Genomic DNA, 18,080 nt, shown 5'->3' on the forward strand with positions numbered 1-18,080 from the left:
AATTCTACTGGCCCAGAAATGGAAACAAGAGGAAATACCGACGGTAGAAGAATGGAGACTGAAGCTGACAGACTATGCAGAACTGGACAGACTAACTGGGAAAATCAGATATCTACGAGACCAAAAGTTCATCAAGGACTGGGGGAAATTTGTTGAATATCTGAAAAGAACGTGTGATGTGCAAACAACACTAGTGGGGTTCCAAGAAGCACTGTGAAAGTTGAGATATATTGTTTGAAAGAAATAGAAGTGGGAGGGAAGGTTAACGGCAATATAAACAGAAGAAATGTGTAACTGGGAGGCAAATATGGATGATTGTCAGAGAAGCTGAAGGAAGTCCAAATAGTGTTAAATTTGTGGAAATTCTGATATGATTGTTTATTTGTGTTGGGAAATTAATAAAAATTATTTAAAAAAACAACAACAGAGAGGCCTGGAGGGTGGCATTTGGCCCCTGGGACTGAGGTCCCCACCCTTGTCTCACATCTAAAAGACCATGTTCCCAAGAGATGCAGATTTGTGACCACATGTTACGGGCAACACTTGAAAAGCGGCGGTGTGTGAACCATAATTCCGAAGGCTTCCCTGGAGATGGCAGGAGAAAGCTTCCATCTGCTGCTAATCTTAACAGCTAACTGTCTCTCCTCCTATCCCCCGCCTCCACCTCCGGAAAGTTGGCTGCTGGAGTAGAAATATTCTCTTGCCTCTCTCTGGTCTTCTCTGCCCACCTCTGAGGGAGTTTCAGCTTAACACCTGGCTCATTGGCATACGATTTGTGTAATGGGTAGCAAAATATCTTGCACCTCCCCAAGTCAGAAGTGGGTTATATTGCCTTTTAAAACAAACACTTACAGAAGTCTCCAAGTCCACAGTTGAGCCTGTCAGACAGAAGTCAGAGTTTTGTGGGCTGATTATGGCTTTGGCTAGAGGGCTTCGGTTCAGAAGAAGGAGGGCCTTGAACATTTGCTCCGTTGTCACCAAAGAACTGACCACCACACACCTGACATTCTTATCAACACCGGACAAATTTCCTTGTGTCTTGACAGACAGGAGACAGGCATCCTGCTCTTTCATCTCTGAGAGAGAGAGAGAGAGAGAGAGAGAGAGAGAGAGAGAGAGAGAGATACACAGGGGTACAATTCAGAAACCACAGTGTATGCATTCATTATCATCTAGCATTCAAATCATGATTTGAGAGCTTTTCTAGCATACATATTAACAGACTGTACATTGTTTAGAGTTCTTTGCCTGCTTCCATTTCCCAAAACCGTGGCTTGTAACCCCACTTCAAACAATGGCTTCTGATCTCAATCCATGGCTTCTTGGCTTGCCAGTGGATGATAAACCATGGTTTGTCAACTCAAAACTTCATGCCAAACTATAGTTAAGCTTTCTTAACCACAAAGCTTGGTGCAATACCTGGACTGAGCCAGAATTTCATGCTGAAATAGCAGAAATGGGTCCCCCATCCCAAATCAAATAACTTACTGACACCAAGGGTTGGCTAACATAATTGTTTTGTACACTTACTTATTAGTTTTTTTTAAAAAAAAACAACACCTACCAGTATAAAACCGAGTCACATAGCCCACATGGCGTAATGGACAGCTCTCTGCCTTGCCTTCTTTGCTACAGAAGTTTTGCTTTTCAGACAATATTAAGAACACCAAGTCACATTCCTTTGGGTGCAGCTGTTTGTCTAAATTGCTTCTTGAGATGTTAACTGGAGAAGTAATTTGAACACAACAAAAATATGCAAGCATTTAGTCACATACAGATACAACTACCCAGTTGGAATTCTGCCTGGGTCAGAGGAATGTGCCACATCGTAGGCACCGGCAGATATTCCTGACGACCTCCCCGCGTCTCCACTCTGCTGATAAGCAGGCGAGGTCCGGCGACTCTTCTCAGATGTATGAGAGGAACACACCGTTCTTCTTCTCTCCCCTTTGGTGTCCCCAGGGAGGGGAAAGAAGCAGACAGAAAACTATTTACATCATTTATTTCTGCCTCTTACATCAGTACAGAGAATCATGTCTGCACTCAACAACAGCAAGAAGAAAACTCCTCCCAAGTACATCCAGTACGGGTCATATGACACACACACACTGAGCTAACATCCGGTGCTCAGTACAGAATGGACTGCCCCTTTGTTTCCATGGCAACAGTCACAAACATCCTGTCTGGCTTTCCAGCCACAAGCAGCTGGCTGAGCTGCTAGAGCCTTTGCTTGCTGCAGCATTGGTGCTTTATGGTAACATACTCCCCCTAAAGTATCAATGTGTGCCGCGAGCAAAGCGTCATCCAGAGAAGAAAACAAACAGTTGTTATATTTATAACATTCCCCTGTTGTTTCAGTTCCACCCTTGGAACTACCCGCCACTGGTTTAACCAATGTACCTCTCTGGTTGTGTGACTTCGCATTACCTTGGTTAACAACTCTCTGTTGTGCCTTTGTCTCTGACTCAGACACAGCTTCAATCTGTCCTTGGTCGTTTACAATAGCAACATATGCAAGGTTAGCAAACTCCTTTGAATACCTCTTGGGTGGTACACCCTTCGTTGCTCTCTCAGACCTACGTAAAAGCTGCTGCTCTTCTCTGCTTTCTGGTTCAGCCTCTGAACTCTCTGGAGAACCAGTACTAAGCTTAATCAATGGTTCATCCTCCTCTTCTGAGGGTCTAGTCATTATGTGAGATTTCCTCTCAATGACTGTGACAACTGAGCTGTCTGAGCTATCGCTGTCATCATCAGTACTACTGAACTCAATAAGATCAAACTCATCATCATCATCATCTGAATCGTTTCCTGTGGGAAATGTCTGTACTATCCGCTCTTGCTTTGGAGCACTCTCTAGGAACTTTGTGAGAATCACCTGACCAGATTCAGACAAAATTACTCTGTAGAGACCCTTTTCATAACCCACAAAAATGCCTCTGGCATTCTTTGCTCCACCTGGAGCTTCTGTTCTCACATGAGACCCGAAAACCTTAAAATAGGCAACAGAAGGTTTTCTATTGAACAGCTTCTCAAAAGGAGAACATCCCAACTCTGTTGAGACTTTTCTCAACCACACATGAAGATAGGACGCTAGTGATTCGGCCCAATATTCATGTGGCAAATGTGAACTCAGCAATTGCGCATTCATCCCCTTTTGCAATTCTTTGTTCACTCTCACACAGACCCCCCTGTTCCACGCTTCTTGCGAAACTGCAACTTTGTGGTCTATCCCTTTTCCATCCAGGAACTTCTGAAACTTCTGTAACAGAAAAACTTGTTTGTCATCTGTGAAAAGACAATCAATGTTAGCATCATGCATATTTTTAACCTTGTCACAAAACTCCTGAAACTTTTCTAAAGTTTCTTGCGGTTTCTCCATCATATAAACCCAAGAATAATTAGTGAAACAATCCACACACACAAGGTAAAACTTTGCACCGCCTCTAGATGGATCTAGAGGACCAATCACATCAGCATACACCCGCTGAAATGCTCTGTCGACCTTCTTGGTGAGCTTCCTGGTGCTCGCACTGGTCACACCTGCAAGAGAGATTTCGTTAGAAACAGAAGAATTACATTTCATGTAATCACTTTGATCAAAAGTCAACAAATACAGTCCATCTTTCTCTTTGGCAGTAAGAAACAGTTCTCCATCTTTGTAGATCTTGCAGCTTTTAGCATCATAGGACAGTTTCAGTCCTTTCTTTGCAATCTGCGACACGCTCAGCAGATTAAATCTCAGTTCTGGAACCAGGTAAACATTGCTTATAGTCAAGTTCAGACTCTCAAGATACACAGTCCCAAATCCAGTCGCTTCCAACTCCTGACCGTTGGCCTGTTTCACAGTGAAGCTTTGCTTCTTCAACGTCGAAAACAGTCCTCTGTGCGGGCACATGTGAACCGTTGCGCCCGTGTCAATTATGAACGAGTTCCCAACATCTGGCGTGGTTCCTTTCGCCATCATAGCCTTTGCAGGTTTCACCTGGCACTTGGTACGGCTTTTGCCTGACGCCTGAGGCTTCGTAGAGCTGCTCTTTGCTCCTCTTGACTGGCGCGGCTTCTTACAGTTTCGCTGTAGATGCCCAGTCTGTCCACAATTGTAGCATCGGACAGCACTCAATGCTACACCATGCTCCCCAGTAGCATCAGCAGTGGGGGAATTAGAACTCTGTTCTTCCCTCCCCCTGTCTTTTTCTTCCAGTGCAGCAAGTCTGTCGTGTTCATTCAGGACCACAGCACAAACTCTCTCCGCGGTCAGCTGCGCGGCCGGTAGGGAACCAAGCTGACTGGCAACAACCTTGTAGGTGCGGCTAAGGCTGTTTATCATCATGAAGCAAAACACTTCCTCCTGAAGACGGAAATTGCGTTCCACCATCTGTTGACGCAGAAACTTCATTTCTGTCAGGTGCGCTTGAACATCTCCATCAGGCGCAAGTCTCAGATTGGTCAATTTCTCAAAATACAGCAACGCTGAAGAACCAGCATCTCTCTGATGCGTTGTACGCAGCGTGTCCCATACCTCTTTCGCATTTTCTAAATGCTGAACATGCACCAACTGATCATCTGAGACACACAGAATTATAGCAGTCCTGGCCCTTACATTCTGTGACTCCCAACCTCTGGTTGGTGCTGCAGGGATGGGGTTTTCAATTACATCAAAAAGCCTCTGATTCTGCAGCAGGGCCTTCATCTTTACAGACCAAGATGAATAATTGTCATCGGCTAAGGGAGGTGGGCAAGGCAAACCTCCCCCTTTCTTGGCATCCATCTTGAAGCCAAGCCTCCAGCTCACTCTTGTCAAACAAACTGTAAAATCCAACAGTTGTTTTTTTTCCTTTCTCACGCAGGAAACTGCAAAGTGTTTACGCTCTTTGCACCTGGCAGCTAAACTCAGGCTGCTATCGAAAAGTCCCTTCCAAGAGCTCGTAAACCTTGTAGCCAAAACATTCTCTGGTTTTGTTTCGCTTTCCCAGGCTTACACGCAGAGTCCAGCCCCTTTGCCAGTAGTTTTCCAGGACCGTTACCTAGCAACAATGCATTTCAATAGGACATCTTATCTATCACAAAAATTTGTGGAATGCAGGCTTCAGCCTTCAAGCTGCAGGCCTCTTCCTCCGGAGCTTTTGTTTTCTTTGAAACGCAGCTCCGTGAACCAGGGAATTAATCTTCCTGCGTTCACACTTTTAGCCCGAAATGCAGCATACCTTGAACTTTGTTGCTCTGGAAAACACCTCTTCTTTCCACCAGCTGTCTGTGGAGCCTCTGGCTGTTCTCAGACGCTTCTCTTCCTCCTCTCACTCCTGAGAGCCAGTGTGGTGTAGTGGTTAAGAGCAGTAGTCACGTAATCTGGGGAACCGGGTTCGCGTCTCCGCTCTCCACATGCAGCTGCTGGGTGACCTTGGGCTAGTCACACTTCTTTGAAGTCTCTCAGCCCCACTCACCTCACAGAGTGTTTGTTGTGGGGGAGGAAGGGAAAGGAGATTGTTAGCCGCTTTGAGACTCCTGAAGGGGAGTGAAAGGCGGGATATCAAATCCAAACTCTTCTTCTTCTTCTTCCTTGGAGCAGAGGAGGACAATCCACCAGCCTCTCATGCAGATGTCCGATGAATCGCAACCATCCGAAGGCTGCCACTGTTGGAATTCTGCCTGGGTCAGAGGAATGTGCCACATCGTAGGCACCGGCAGATATTCCTGACGACCTCCCCGCGTCTCCACTCTGCTGATAAGCAGGCGAGGTCCGGCGACTCTTCTCAGATGTATGAGAGGAACACACCGTTCTTCTTCTCTCCCCTTTGGTGTCCCCAGGGAGGGGAAAGAAGCAGACAGAAAACTATTTACATCATTTATTTCTGCCTCTTACATCAGTACAGAGAATCATGTCTGCACTCAACAACAGCAAGAAGAAAACTCCTCCCAAGTACATCCAGTACGGGTCATATGACACACACACACTGAGCTAACATCCGGTGCTCAGTACAGAATGGACTGCCCCTTTGTTTCCATGGCAACAGTCACAAACATCCTGTCTGGCTTTCCAGCCACAAGCAGCTGGCTGAGCTGCTAGAGCCTTTGCTTGCTGCAGCATTGGTGCTTTATGGTAACACCTTTGGGTGCAGCTGTTTGTCTAAATTGCTTCTTGAGATGTTAACTGGAGAAGTAATTTGAACACAACAAAAATATGCAAGCATTTAGTCACATACAGATACAACTACGTTGTTACCAAAAGCTCTTAATAAAACAGTAGGCATGTCGCGCACAAGTTGCTACAGCTGAACTTTGAATTCCAGATGTTTTTGGTTACCCAGTCGCACATTCTAATAAATATTCACTCAATTTAGTTGTATGAGCTTTTTCATTGGTGAGACCTGCTGAGGTCCATTTTGGAGAGAGAAAGCATTCTGGGTATTGAGATAAAGCAGGCACACCTTGCCTCAATCCTCGTTTTTTTTCTTTTTAATCAAATAATATTGATTTTTATTCATTATTCATTTCATCATTTGCAGCACCTGGATATCAGTTTGTTTGTCACAGATATTGGTTTATTTTATTTCATAAAATTTATACACCGCTTGTTTGGTTTTTCACAACTTCAAAGCAGTTTACCAAAAGATTAAAACAATAAAATAATTGGTAAAAAAATTATTTAAAACATTTTTTAAAAATCAAATCAACGAGAAACTGAAAACAGGCTAAAATACACATCAACATTCTGTGTTGGGCAGAAAAGCAAAAAAGATACAGGCAGAATAAAGTATAATAGCCCTTGACTGCTCACCCCAACAGTCTGTTAACACAAGCACTTCTGTTATCTACTACAACCACCATTAAAAACAGGACTGCATTTCTACTTCCCATTTGTTTATATGCAGTGAAATTCTCACTCACTTGTAAAATCTGCTTCATTTGTGTCTGCATTGAAGTTCAGCAAATTCAACTCAAAAGGCCTTTGCTCTTTTGATTTCTGGTTCTCTAGCCACTCCTGTGCCATCTGCAGGGAAATGGAAGCATAGGCTTAAGAGACTGCTCTTCCACCACATGTGGGCTGCTAAAACCATTGGGCAGGATTCCCTGCTCATAAATGGGGCCCAGAGAGTCTGTGGCTCACCACAGTTAACTTTATTGACTGATTTTCACAGAGAGCAAGAGGAGTTACAGTCTAAGGAAATAATAAAATCCCTGCTTGCAGCAGCCCAACAACTGGTGGCACAAAACTGGAGAAATTTAGCAAACTTGCAACTTTTCTTATGAGGACAAAAGGTATGGACAGTGATATTAACGAAGAAACTTACCAAATATATGAAAGCTCTATATTGAACATAAGACTCCAACCATTTTATGGACATATGATGTTCTGTTATTACTTTCCTGTTTGGGAATCCATCGAATTAGCAGCCTCCATCTACTCATGGACAATTGTGATGCAATGTATTTTGTTAAATACACATGCTCTCGCTTAGTGGGATTGGGAGGGAGGACTGTATTGCTTTAAAAAAAAGTCTATTGATGTATTAGCATAATTTTGATGCATACATTTGTAAAACTAAATAAAAACATTCAACACCTGCCCCATCCAAAAAAAACCCAAATGGGACACTTTTAACCCCGCTCCCCCTTGCCAAAAAACCCTAGAGTCCACTACTACACTAGTGCAACAGTTAGGCTTACAAAAATTCCTTTTGCATGAACGAGACACCTCTTTTTTCTTTATTCCCCCCCCCCCAAAAAAAACTAGGTGCGTCCTATAGGGCGGTGCGTCCTATGGGGCGAAAAATACGGTATTTGTTTGAAAATATTGGATCTGTATTTTTGTCAAAATATTTTTGAAAAATGTAATTAAAAAAGCAATTTCACAGAAAAAAACAAAACATGGAAAAGAAATGGGTGACCTATAGGGACCTACTGGACCTCACAGAAGAGGGTGTGATGCTTAAGAACAGGCATAGGCAAACTCGGCCCTCCAGCTGTTTTGGGACTACAACTCCCATCATCCCTGACCACTGGTCCTGTGAGCTAGGGATGATGGGAATTGTAGTCCCAAAACATCTGGAGGGCCGAGTTTGCCTATGCCTGCTTAAGAAGTTAGAGGATAAAAAGGATTGGTTGATCAATTGGTTGCAATACTATCAACTGATTGAAGTATTTAAACAAGGTAAGAAGCATGGGTTTATTAATCAAAGCTCTCAGTTTGAAAAAGAGTTATTAGAGAACAGAGAAAAACTAATTTCAAAGATGTATAAGAGGCTTTTAGGATGAGAAACTAAAGATTGAAATAGATAAATCTGCTATGATCCACTGAACTAGCGATGTGGGCACAATATAGAGATGAAGGCATAGGGAAAACTGTAGAAATTGAATATAAAATTCTCAGTGTGTTATGTTTTGAAAGAAAACTTTATGAAAATGACTCACAGATGGTACTTGGCACCGAGTAAGCTAGCAAAAATGTACAAATCAGAGTCAGGCTTATGTTGGAAATGTAAAGAAGCAGAAGACACTTTTTACCAGATGTGGTGGACATGTAAAGTGGCTAAGAGTTTTTGGGAGATGGTTTATAATGAGGTTAAAAAATTACATAAGGTGATGCTCCCAAAAAACTCCAAGGCATTTCTCTTAGGGATAACTGGGTCAGATGTTTCAAGAAGACAGACGAACCAATTGTATGCTACAACAGCAGCAAGAGTACTCTATGCACAAAAATGGCGAAATCAGGAGACACCTACTAAAGAAGAGTGGCAGTTTAAACTGACAGAATACAGTGGTGCCTCGCAAAACGAAATTAATTCGTTCCGCGAGTTTTGTCGTCTTGCGATTTTTTTCCTCTTGCGAAGCACAGTGTCGGGAAAGTTTTGGAAAAGCTTCAAAAATCACCAAAGTCTTTAAAAACCTCAAAAAAGGCTACCACACCGCGTTCTATGAGTTGCTCCTCAAAGTCAAGTCGCAACTGTATTAACGGTGTTAAGAAAAAGGAAACAAACTTGCAAGACGTTTCCGTCTTGCGAAGCAAGCCCATAGGGAAAATCGTCTTGCGAAGCAGCTCAAAAACCAAAAAACCCTTTCGTCTAGCGAGTTTTTTGTCTTGCGAGGCATTCGTCTTGCGAGGTACCACTGTATGCCGAATTGGCAAACTTAACTATGGAAATTAGAGATCAAGAAGAGGTAGGTTTTAAGGAGGAGTGGAAACCTTTTGTTGAATATTTAAAGAATTATTGTAAACATGTTAAAATGTAGGTAGGATTTGAATGAAGAACAGCAACTGAATACTTGTTGTTGAGTACAGTGTGGAAAAGACAAGGTATAGAATATTGATAATATGCAGCAAATTTAAAAATTACGGGGGAAACCATGGAGGGGGGCGGGGAAGTTGAACACAAAATGGATGTGTATTTGGAAACATGTGTCAACTTGTCAACTTTTGAAATTGAGAGACAGAGAGAGAGTTTAATTGCAGCTAGTGGGAGGATTTCCTTTGAGGAGGAAAGAGAAAAACGAGGTGGTCTGTTGCCAGCTTACCGTTTCAAATGCATTTAGCATCATTAAGGGGAAGAAAGTATTGAAGTAGTCATTGTAATCCTCAAACTTGGCTGTGACAGGGGCAACAATAGACTGAAGGAGATGGCTTGGTGGCCCAAACAGTTTAAAGTTTGCAAACATGTCATAGTTCCACTTCAGCACCTCTCTGGTGAAAATCCCATGGTCTCTCTGCTGGGCATTCACAATGTTTGCTTGTGCAAAGGGTTGGTGCACTTTGTTCCAAGAACCAGCTCTGGGGGTGGGCAGCGCCATGACAATATGGTTATTTTGCACATTCAGCAACTGAGGGGTGTTGTTTGAAATCCGAGGCTGGAGAATGCTGCTCAGCGTCGGGGTCTTGAACTGCAAGTCATCATCACTACCCTGCAGTGGGCTTGCAGATATATTGACTTCCATGTTTGAGAGGTAACTGCCATCTTCTATTTGTGAACACAGTTCCATGTCCACTGGATCCAACTGTGTAAGAAAGAAGCCGTCACCATCTTTGTTCTCATTCAGTTGGGGCTCTCTCTTTTTCAAAGCCACATCCTCGTCACATGGGCTAGAGGAGGGATCTGGAAAGGTCAAATGATTGGTTTTACTAGCTCCAGCAGAACTTTCCTTCTGATTTTCCACCCCCACCATACTGGCAGACTGCACAGGTCTTAGCTCTGCCGCTTTGGGTTTTTTGGCTGGCTGAGCCTCCTGAGTTTCTCCGTGAGTACACTGACAATTCTCTCTCTCTTTGGGGTTTGTCTGCCTATAGAGCTGACGTTTTTGGCAGGCAAAATTGTTCTTATTTCTAGTAGGTAGTTGCTGAGCATTTACTAATTGTGATGTCCTTTCCTGGGGAACATCCACCTCGCCAACAATTTCCCTGTAACTGCGCAACTCAGGAAGACTGTCCTGTGTGCACTGAGCATTTTCGGCTGCTCTTTGGACTTTCTCTGATAGGCCATGTTTTTCTGTCACTAAGGTTGGGGCTGGCATATGTTGGATTTCGTTGGGTGGGACCAGAGCAGGAGTAGATCTTGCCAGTTTTGCCAGCAGTGGTTTTTTACTGTGCATGCTTGGCTTGATGCTTCCCTTGGGACTTTCTCTAGCTGTTTTAACCTGCCCATATTCTGCAGAGCTCTTCCCTGGCTGAATAGTGGATTCTTTGACAGCAGGTGCTGACCCTGAAGGACTGGCAGATGCTGATGTACTGGGCAGAACTGGATCTGTGCACCTGGAACAGCTTCCATTGCCAGCACATATCCCTGTGAAATTTGAGCATACCACTGCATTTCCCTTGCCGATGTGGCCTTCACGAGCTGCTGTATGATGTATGAGGTCTGGAGCAGTCAATGGCTCTTGCTCTGGGGCACTGAATTTCTTCTCAAGGCACACGTCCACTTGCCCTTTCCTGCTCTCTCTACCAGCTTTCATTTTGTTTTCATCCTCATCTGAAGAAGCGTCAGAAATAATGACTTGGTTTGGGGAATCATCTGCATCAGCAGACAACTTGTTGCTCTCTCGGGCAGACAAAGTTTGAACAGCTCCTTTAGCTTTCTTCTTAATGCATTTTTGGTGACGGATGATGCTTTCCTGGCTAGAGTCAATGGGTAAACTGCTTCCTTTAGCACACACAACAGAGGCCTTGCCTGAGCTTGCCTCTGATTTGCAAGGCAATGTGTCTGATGTGCTGCCTCTGGCTACAATGATTTCACTCCTCTGCCCTTCCTGGCTCTTTGTTCTGTCTCTGACCAACTGCAGCTTTTCTGTTCCTGGCTCCAGATTGGTATTTCCTCTCCTACTGCTTTCAGGTAACAGTTTTAATTGCAGGGTGCTGTCTGGTTTCAGAGATCTGATTTTGCTTGTAAGGTCATTTAGACCAACCTTTCTCTCCAAAGCACTGCTGCTGTTACCATTCTTTTCTGGAAGAGATCTGGAAGAACTGGGCTTCTCCTTTGTGCTGAAGTCTTTGGTCTCCAGGTCTTGAAAACCGAGGCCAAAGCTTTGGTAGAAGGGATCTTGCTTGTTTTGGACCCCTGGCCATTGATGAGACACCACATTTTTCTGGGCATCCATGTGTCTGTTTGCTAACACAGACAAGCAGGGTAGGTGCTCATTGTCCATATTCATTGGACACCTGTCTTCCTGCCTTTTGTGGTTCATCAGGAAAGTAGGTGAAGTTACACAAACAGGAGGGCTCTTCACAAGGGAGGAAGGATTTAACGATTTGCTCATGATGCTCCATATGATCTCCTTCAGAGTGTTCTGTAATTCTAGAGCCTGCTGGGAACTCAGCTCCCAGTGCTTGTGGCTACGGCGAAGCAAGTTGAGTTCATCAAGGAACTGCTTACAAGTGGGTGACTGCACAACCTGATACCCTTCCTTCAGGATGTTACGGATCAGTTTCATGCAGGCAAACTGTATGGGTTCAGGTTCCCAAGATGGTGATGTCACTGTGCTTCTTAAGCTATTCCTGACTACTCTTCTCTCAATGCCAGGCATGAACACCGTACTTGGAAGCATGACACATTTCACCACTATCCACACCCACATTTCTGAGCTGATCCACAGAAAATGAAGGCAATTTTTCTTAAGGCTGCACTCAACAACAGACACCAAGATCCAGATGAAGAACTCAGACACTTTGTCACAAGTCTCAACAGTGCCACTGAGGACATTTTGGATTTCCAAACACAGGTGATGAATGACCACTATGCTGTAGGCAATCCCCAGGTCCTTCAGGTCCATAAGGGAGTGGATAAAAGGGATGAACCATAAAAAAGTGCTGTTGTGCAACTGCATGTCTTGGCCGATGTCAGAATGTAACAGGTCGGTCAGAGTCTGGATATCTTTGTACAAGTAGAGGCAGTAATCAGGACAAATGGTATCCTGAAACAGGAAACAGGAAGTCAATGTTTAGCAGCATGTTCTCAACTTTCCTGCTCTGCATATCCAACAACAACCCGCCTCACTTCAAGGATTTCACTAGGAGGGGAAAGGGGGATTTGTCACCCTTCAAGTGTTGCTGGACTTCAAATTCCATCAGCCCCAGCTAGCATGGCCAACAATCAGAGATTATGGGAGTTGTAGCCACAGGTCCCCTGTCCCTATACTAGTCACTATACAGTGATCTTTTTTTTTGGGGGGGGGGGGTATTGCCAGCCAACAAGGCTAGAAACATTTTTTTAAAAAATGAAAAAAAGACAAGGTTTTCAAGGGGGTGAATTCTGTCGCCAATAAAAAACCACCCTTCAAACAAACATGGAGGAGGAAAACTGCTTCTGTTCTAGAGGACAGATGTGATTTGATACTTCTCTATAACTATAATCCAGAACCGTCCACATAGCCATGTTTCAAGCATGGAAGAAGACAGTAAGATAGATCAACAAGCAAGTTACCTTGTGGGGCTTTTCAATGTGGTAGTCATACGCCAGTTGGCTGCAAGTGACAAATTCATCTCCATAGTCCGACATGGGCTCAGATTTAGTCCTTCAAAAATATTAAGAAAGCCAAGGGTTTTGTCAGGAGCCAGTCATGTGAAGGTCAGCAATAAAAAAACACTGGTGTCAGTGAAGTTAGCTCTTTATTCAAAGAAACAAAAACAGTGCAGGCCTAGTGATCCCAGCAACTCTTCCCAGTAGGTCTTGGCCCAATGCAGAAGCTGCAAGGACTGAAGGTCCCTGCCCTCCCACAGCTGCCTATGGTCTCTCCTCTCCAGGGGTTTTTCCAAGCAGTCGGAGACTACGTCTGCACGCAACCAATCTCTCCTCTGCTCTTTTCATTTCTCTGCATGTTCTGGGAGGCCGGGGGGAGCGGAGCTGGTCACAGAAGGGAGACACTCCTTAGTCCTTCAGCAGCCTGCCTCTTCTTGGTCTACTGGCCCCCTTCCTCTCCAGCCTCTGAATTATGACTTTCTGCCCCAGCTTCTTCCTGTTCACTAAACCCTGTTACCTCTTCAGCTTCCAACACCACCTACTCCCAGTCCGCTCCCTCTTCTTCCTCTGACCACTCTTCAGCATCCCACCATCAGTCCCCTGGCTCTGAGCCTTCTTCCCCTGGAGGATCCCTTGGGGGTTCTCCAGCTGGCACCTCCCACCACTCCCCCGCATCCAGACAGTCCATGACAGGTTTAAACCATTAGCTACTTATTTAAATGTGTAGTACACACTATTCTGAAAGCTCGAGATTGGGGGGGGGGGCGGGGCAGGCAGAAAAGAACAGAATAAAATGTAATTAAGCTCAGTGTTATTTCCTCACTGACTTGGAGTCCCAAGACTATGGGAATGATTATGGTCTTACAATGTAATTTGTCACAAGGAGTACTTAAATTATTCTCAAACTTAAACTGAGACCCAGGTTCTGCTCAAATGCCTGCTTCAAATTTAACACTAAGATATAGTTTACGTGAAGGAGAAATTTCCATTTTCCTTCATCTTGTCAGGATCCATTTTGAGCCTTTAGGACTCCATATGCTGTATTAGTTTTATCATCTGTGTATGAACTTTGACTGACCTATTCTAACAGAGAAAAAACATTATTTTTAACCAAGAAGTTATGTGTTCCCAGTGTCCTGGTACACTGAGAGAACAAACTCTGACGGAATGCAATGTCACGGGACTGCCAAGGGACGCCTTGGAGTCGGGGAAGAAAAGAGTCAGAGTGGGAACAGTCAGAAGGAAACGGTCGGCAGATGACGGAAGGGGAAGAGGGGGAGAGCCAGGAGGAGGCAAGGCTCTCCGATGCTGAAGCAGAGCCCCAGCACCGCACAGGGAGCTCAGGTACAGGCGGGGAGCCTATGCCTGTGCCTTCGGCACAGGAAAGGAGAGGGTTAAAGCGCAGGGATCAGAGAGGTCCCATGAACATTCCAGCCATCTCTTCTGTTGGAGGAGAAGCAGGAGAAGACCACTCCCCGAATCTGAACCAGACGATTCGGATGCCTGATTGTACTGTGCTGCTTTTACATATGCAAAATAAAGAACTGTAAATACCTCTCTGAGTGAGCAGAGGGTGCTTATTGCGAATAGCATACACAAACCATCACATGTAAGCATATAATCACTGTGACAATGGATAAAAGAATGCTAGGCATAACAGAACTTGCATTTAACCTTAGGTCAATAGGACTGATGTATTAATCACAGATAATGGAAAGCAGATGTTGATAGACAAATGATAAACAGGGTGATTAACCAAAAGACATTGATAAATGATTAATGAAGACATTGTTAAAAGGAGGAGTTTGGGGTGGGCTCTCTCACTGGTCTAGAACAGGTTTTCAACCTTTTTGAGTCCATGGATCCCTTGACCAACTACATTCTTTCTGTGGCACCCCTGTGGGGCTCAGGAGCCCGGTTACATTTCCCCTTACCTGCAGAACTGGCAGCCTCTCACCCTTTTTCAAACACCCTCCCTCATGGAGTGTTCCCTCAGCCTCCTCTCCTCTTCCCTCTCATTGGGAGTCCTCCAGGTAGCTGTTGCAGTCCCTGGTCTGAGCTGTGCCCCCTGCCCCAAAGAGAAGTGTCTCCTCACACTGTCCATTCCCAACAGCAAGAGCTGGTGGGCTGACTGGCTGGGCCCCTTGAGTCTGCTTGCTTACTCCGAGGCTGCCTCAGCTCCTGGCAACCAGCACCCCCTGACCAGCCCCAAAGGCACCACTCGCCTGGGGAGCTTGTAGCCAGGGCTGCTGCAACAAACAGCTGTGCAAGCCTATGGGAGGCAGAGATGCGAGGGAGTGAAGGAAAGAGGGACAGAGGCCCATGTTGCTCGCTGCACCCCTGACCATCATCCAAGGCACCCCAGGGTGTCACGACACACAGTTTTTGAAGCCACTGGTCGAGATTGATGTCAGTGGGTTGCAATAGTTGTAGGAAAGTTTTCTATAATCCTGTGATTGGTGAAGTAGAAATCACATGTTAGTTTAGAAGTGTATAAGTGTCAGGGCTGCCTCAAGTCTCAGCTCACAAAAGACCAACGCCTGTCTCTTCTTATATACAAAAGTGTTTATTGCAGTTCATTGTTTGCTTCACATCCGAGGCGCGCAGCCCTACGTCTGCTAGGCTGAGACCGCTGAAGTCCCCTCTGAATCCGTCCCTCCCTTGCACCAGTTTAAGAGGCTTGCGCTGCTCCACCTCTTTCTCTCTTTCCTTTTCCGCAGGGTCTTTCTGCCTGCTGGGGTTTCGCCCCTCCTGGATTCCTCTGACGCGGAATCAGACTGCTCTTGCCCCCTCCTGCGGGCTTTGGGACCTGGCCCCTCCTCCGGGCTCCCTGTACTTCCGCGCGCCTCTACATTTGAACTTGGCGCGTGCGCGCCCAACCTCTAACCTTCCTTTTGACAGCTACACTACTCCCTTCACTACTCCCCTCCCCTTCCGGGAGGGTGGCTTGCTCCGACCTCCCTCCTTTCTCTGCTGCCGGAGCCGCTTCCCCTGATACACTGAAACCTCCACCCCCTTCGCTGCACTCTGGCGGGGAGGCTGGTCCTGACGCCCAGCTGCCACTTTGGGAATCCCCGCTGGCCCCCTGCTCCTGACACGTCCCCCCTGGGGCTCCCCTGGCCTTGACTACCGGCGCCCCCTTCTGGGAATCCTCTGATTCGCTGGAAAGACTCATGGAATCTCTTGAGTCATTGTCATCCTCTTCCTCGCTGTCCTGGGATTCATCCCCATCGCTCTCCATCTCCTGCCTACCCTGTGCCTCTGTCCCTGAACCCCTGACAATAAGAGATTATGTTTGAGAGCACCAAAACACAGGAATTTTTTAGGAGACTGACCCTATTATGTTGTTGTTGGCATCAGTCTGTCTTGAACAGTGCTTTTTTTCTAGAAAAAGAGGTGCAGGAACTCCCATTTTTTTTGATGGACAATACTAAATTGTTGAGCTTATTTTAGGGGGGAGCCAAAGTTGCTAAGCCTTTTTTTAGGGAGAAAACACTTTTTGGGGGGCACACTTCTCTGCCCCACTGCCACATTACAAAGTCGCCTCTGACGTGCTGCCCCACAGCCTCCGACACAAAGCCACGAGTGGCAGGATGCAGCCCAAAGCCTCTGACACGCAGCTCTGGGTGCCGTGACGCTATACAGCTGCCAGTATGCTATGAAGAGGTGGTGGAACTCAGTTCTGGCTGGAAAAAAGCCCTGGTCTGGAGAGACAAGGGTGTGCGCCTCTGGGGATTAAGCCAAACCACTGTGTTAGCAGCACCAAAGTGACTTGGAGGAGTCTTTTTCCATTCTTGAACTAACCCCTTCAGATCTAAGGCTGGTGATCATGGATGAGTATGCTGATAACCCAGATTAGAGGCATTAGAATCATAGAATCATAGAGTTGGAAGAGACCACAAGGGCCATCGAGTCCAACCCCCTGCCAAGCAGGAAACACCATCAGAGCACTCCTGACATATGGTTCTCAAGCCTCTGCTTAAAGACCTCCAAAGAAGGAGACTCCACCACACTCCTTGGCAGCAAATTCCACTGTCGAACAGCTCTTACTGTCAGGAAGTTCTTCCTAATGTTTAGGTGGAATCTTCTTTCTTGTAGTTTGGATCCATTGCTCCGTGTCCGCTTCTTCTCTGGAGCAGCAGAAAACAACCTTTCTCCCTCCTCTATGTGACATCCTTTTATATAGTGGCTATTTATATAACATGGCTATCATATCACCCCTTAACCTCCTCTTCTCCAGGCTAAACATGCCCAGCTCCCTTAGCCGTTCCTCATAAGGCATCGTTTCCAGGCCTTTGACCATTTTGGTTGCCCTCCTCTGGACACGTTCCAGTTTGTCAGTGTCCTTCTTGAACTGTGGTGCCCAGAACTGGACACAGTACTCCAGGTGAGGTCTGACCAGAGCAGAATACAGTGGCACTATTACTTCCCTTGATCTAGATGCTATACTCCTATTGATGCAGCCCAGAATTGCATTGGCTTTTTTAGCTGCCGCGTCACACTGTTGGCTCATGTCAAATTTGTGGTCAACCAAGACTCCTAGATCCTTTTCACATGTACGGCTCTCAAGCCAGGTGTCCCCCATCTTGTATTTGTGCCTCTCATTTTTTTTGCCCAAGTGCAATACTTTACATTTCTCCCTGTTAAAATTCATCTTGTTTCTCTTGGCCCAGTTCTCTAATCTGTCAAGGTCGTTTTGAAGTGTGATCCTGTCCTCTGGGGTGTTAGCCACCCCTCCCAATTTGGTGTCATCTGCAAATTTGATCAGGATGCCCTTGAGTCCATCATCCAAGTCGTTGATAAAGATGTTGAATAAGACCGGGCCCAAGACAGAACCCTGTGGCACCCCACTAGTCACTCTTCTCCAGGATGAAGAGGAACCATTGATGAGCACCCTTTGGGTTCGGTCAGTCAGCCAGTTACAAATCCACTGAGTGGTAGCATAGTCAAGACCGCATTTTACCAGCTTCTTTACAAGAATATCATGAGGCACCTTGTCAAATGCCTTGCTGAAATCAAGGTAGGCTACATCCACTGCGTTCCCTTCATCTACCAGGCTTGTAATTCTGTCAAAAAACGAGATCAGGTTAGTCTGACATGACTTATTTTTCAGAAATCCATGCTGACTATTGGTGATCACAG

The 18,080-nt window shown here is 45.5% G+C and overlaps 2 protein-coding genes across 2 annotated transcripts in view; both read right to left on the minus strand.

Moving 5' to 3' along the window:
- The window catches only part of LOC308467712 (putative helicase senataxin), an 82,540-nt gene extending 80,820 nt beyond the window's left edge, over positions 1-1,720 (minus strand). Inside the window, exons 1-2 of the mRNA XM_080989413.1 lie at positions 1,565-1,720; positions 853-1,076 (exon numbers count right to left, since the gene is read on the minus strand). Of these exons, the coding sequence (XP_080845539.1) occupies positions 853-1,074 (222 nt within the window). The 5' untranslated portion in view covers positions 1,075-1,076; positions 1,565-1,720. The remainder of the gene's footprint in view (positions 1-852; positions 1,077-1,564) is intronic.
- A 4,372-nt stretch (positions 1,721-6,092) lies between these two features.
- LOC308467673 (putative helicase senataxin) overlaps positions 6,093-18,080 on the minus strand; it is a gene marked incomplete at its 3' end in the record, with an annotated part of 142,182 nt that continues 130,194 nt past the window's right edge. Inside the window, exons 8-11 of the mRNA XM_080989392.1 lie at positions 12,903-12,993; positions 9,511-12,393; positions 6,886-6,988; positions 6,093-6,148 (exon numbers count right to left, since the gene is read on the minus strand). Of these exons, the coding sequence (XP_080845518.1) occupies positions 6,093-6,148; positions 6,886-6,988; positions 9,511-12,393; positions 12,903-12,993 (3,133 nt within the window). The remainder of the gene's footprint in view (positions 6,149-6,885; positions 6,989-9,510; positions 12,394-12,902; positions 12,994-18,080) is intronic.

Source organism: Podarcis pityusensis (assembly GCF_964106645.2).
Source record: "Podarcis pityusensis genome assembly, chromosome: W".
Taxonomy (NCBI): domain Eukaryota; kingdom Metazoa; phylum Chordata; class Lepidosauria; order Squamata; family Lacertidae; genus Podarcis; species Podarcis pityusensis.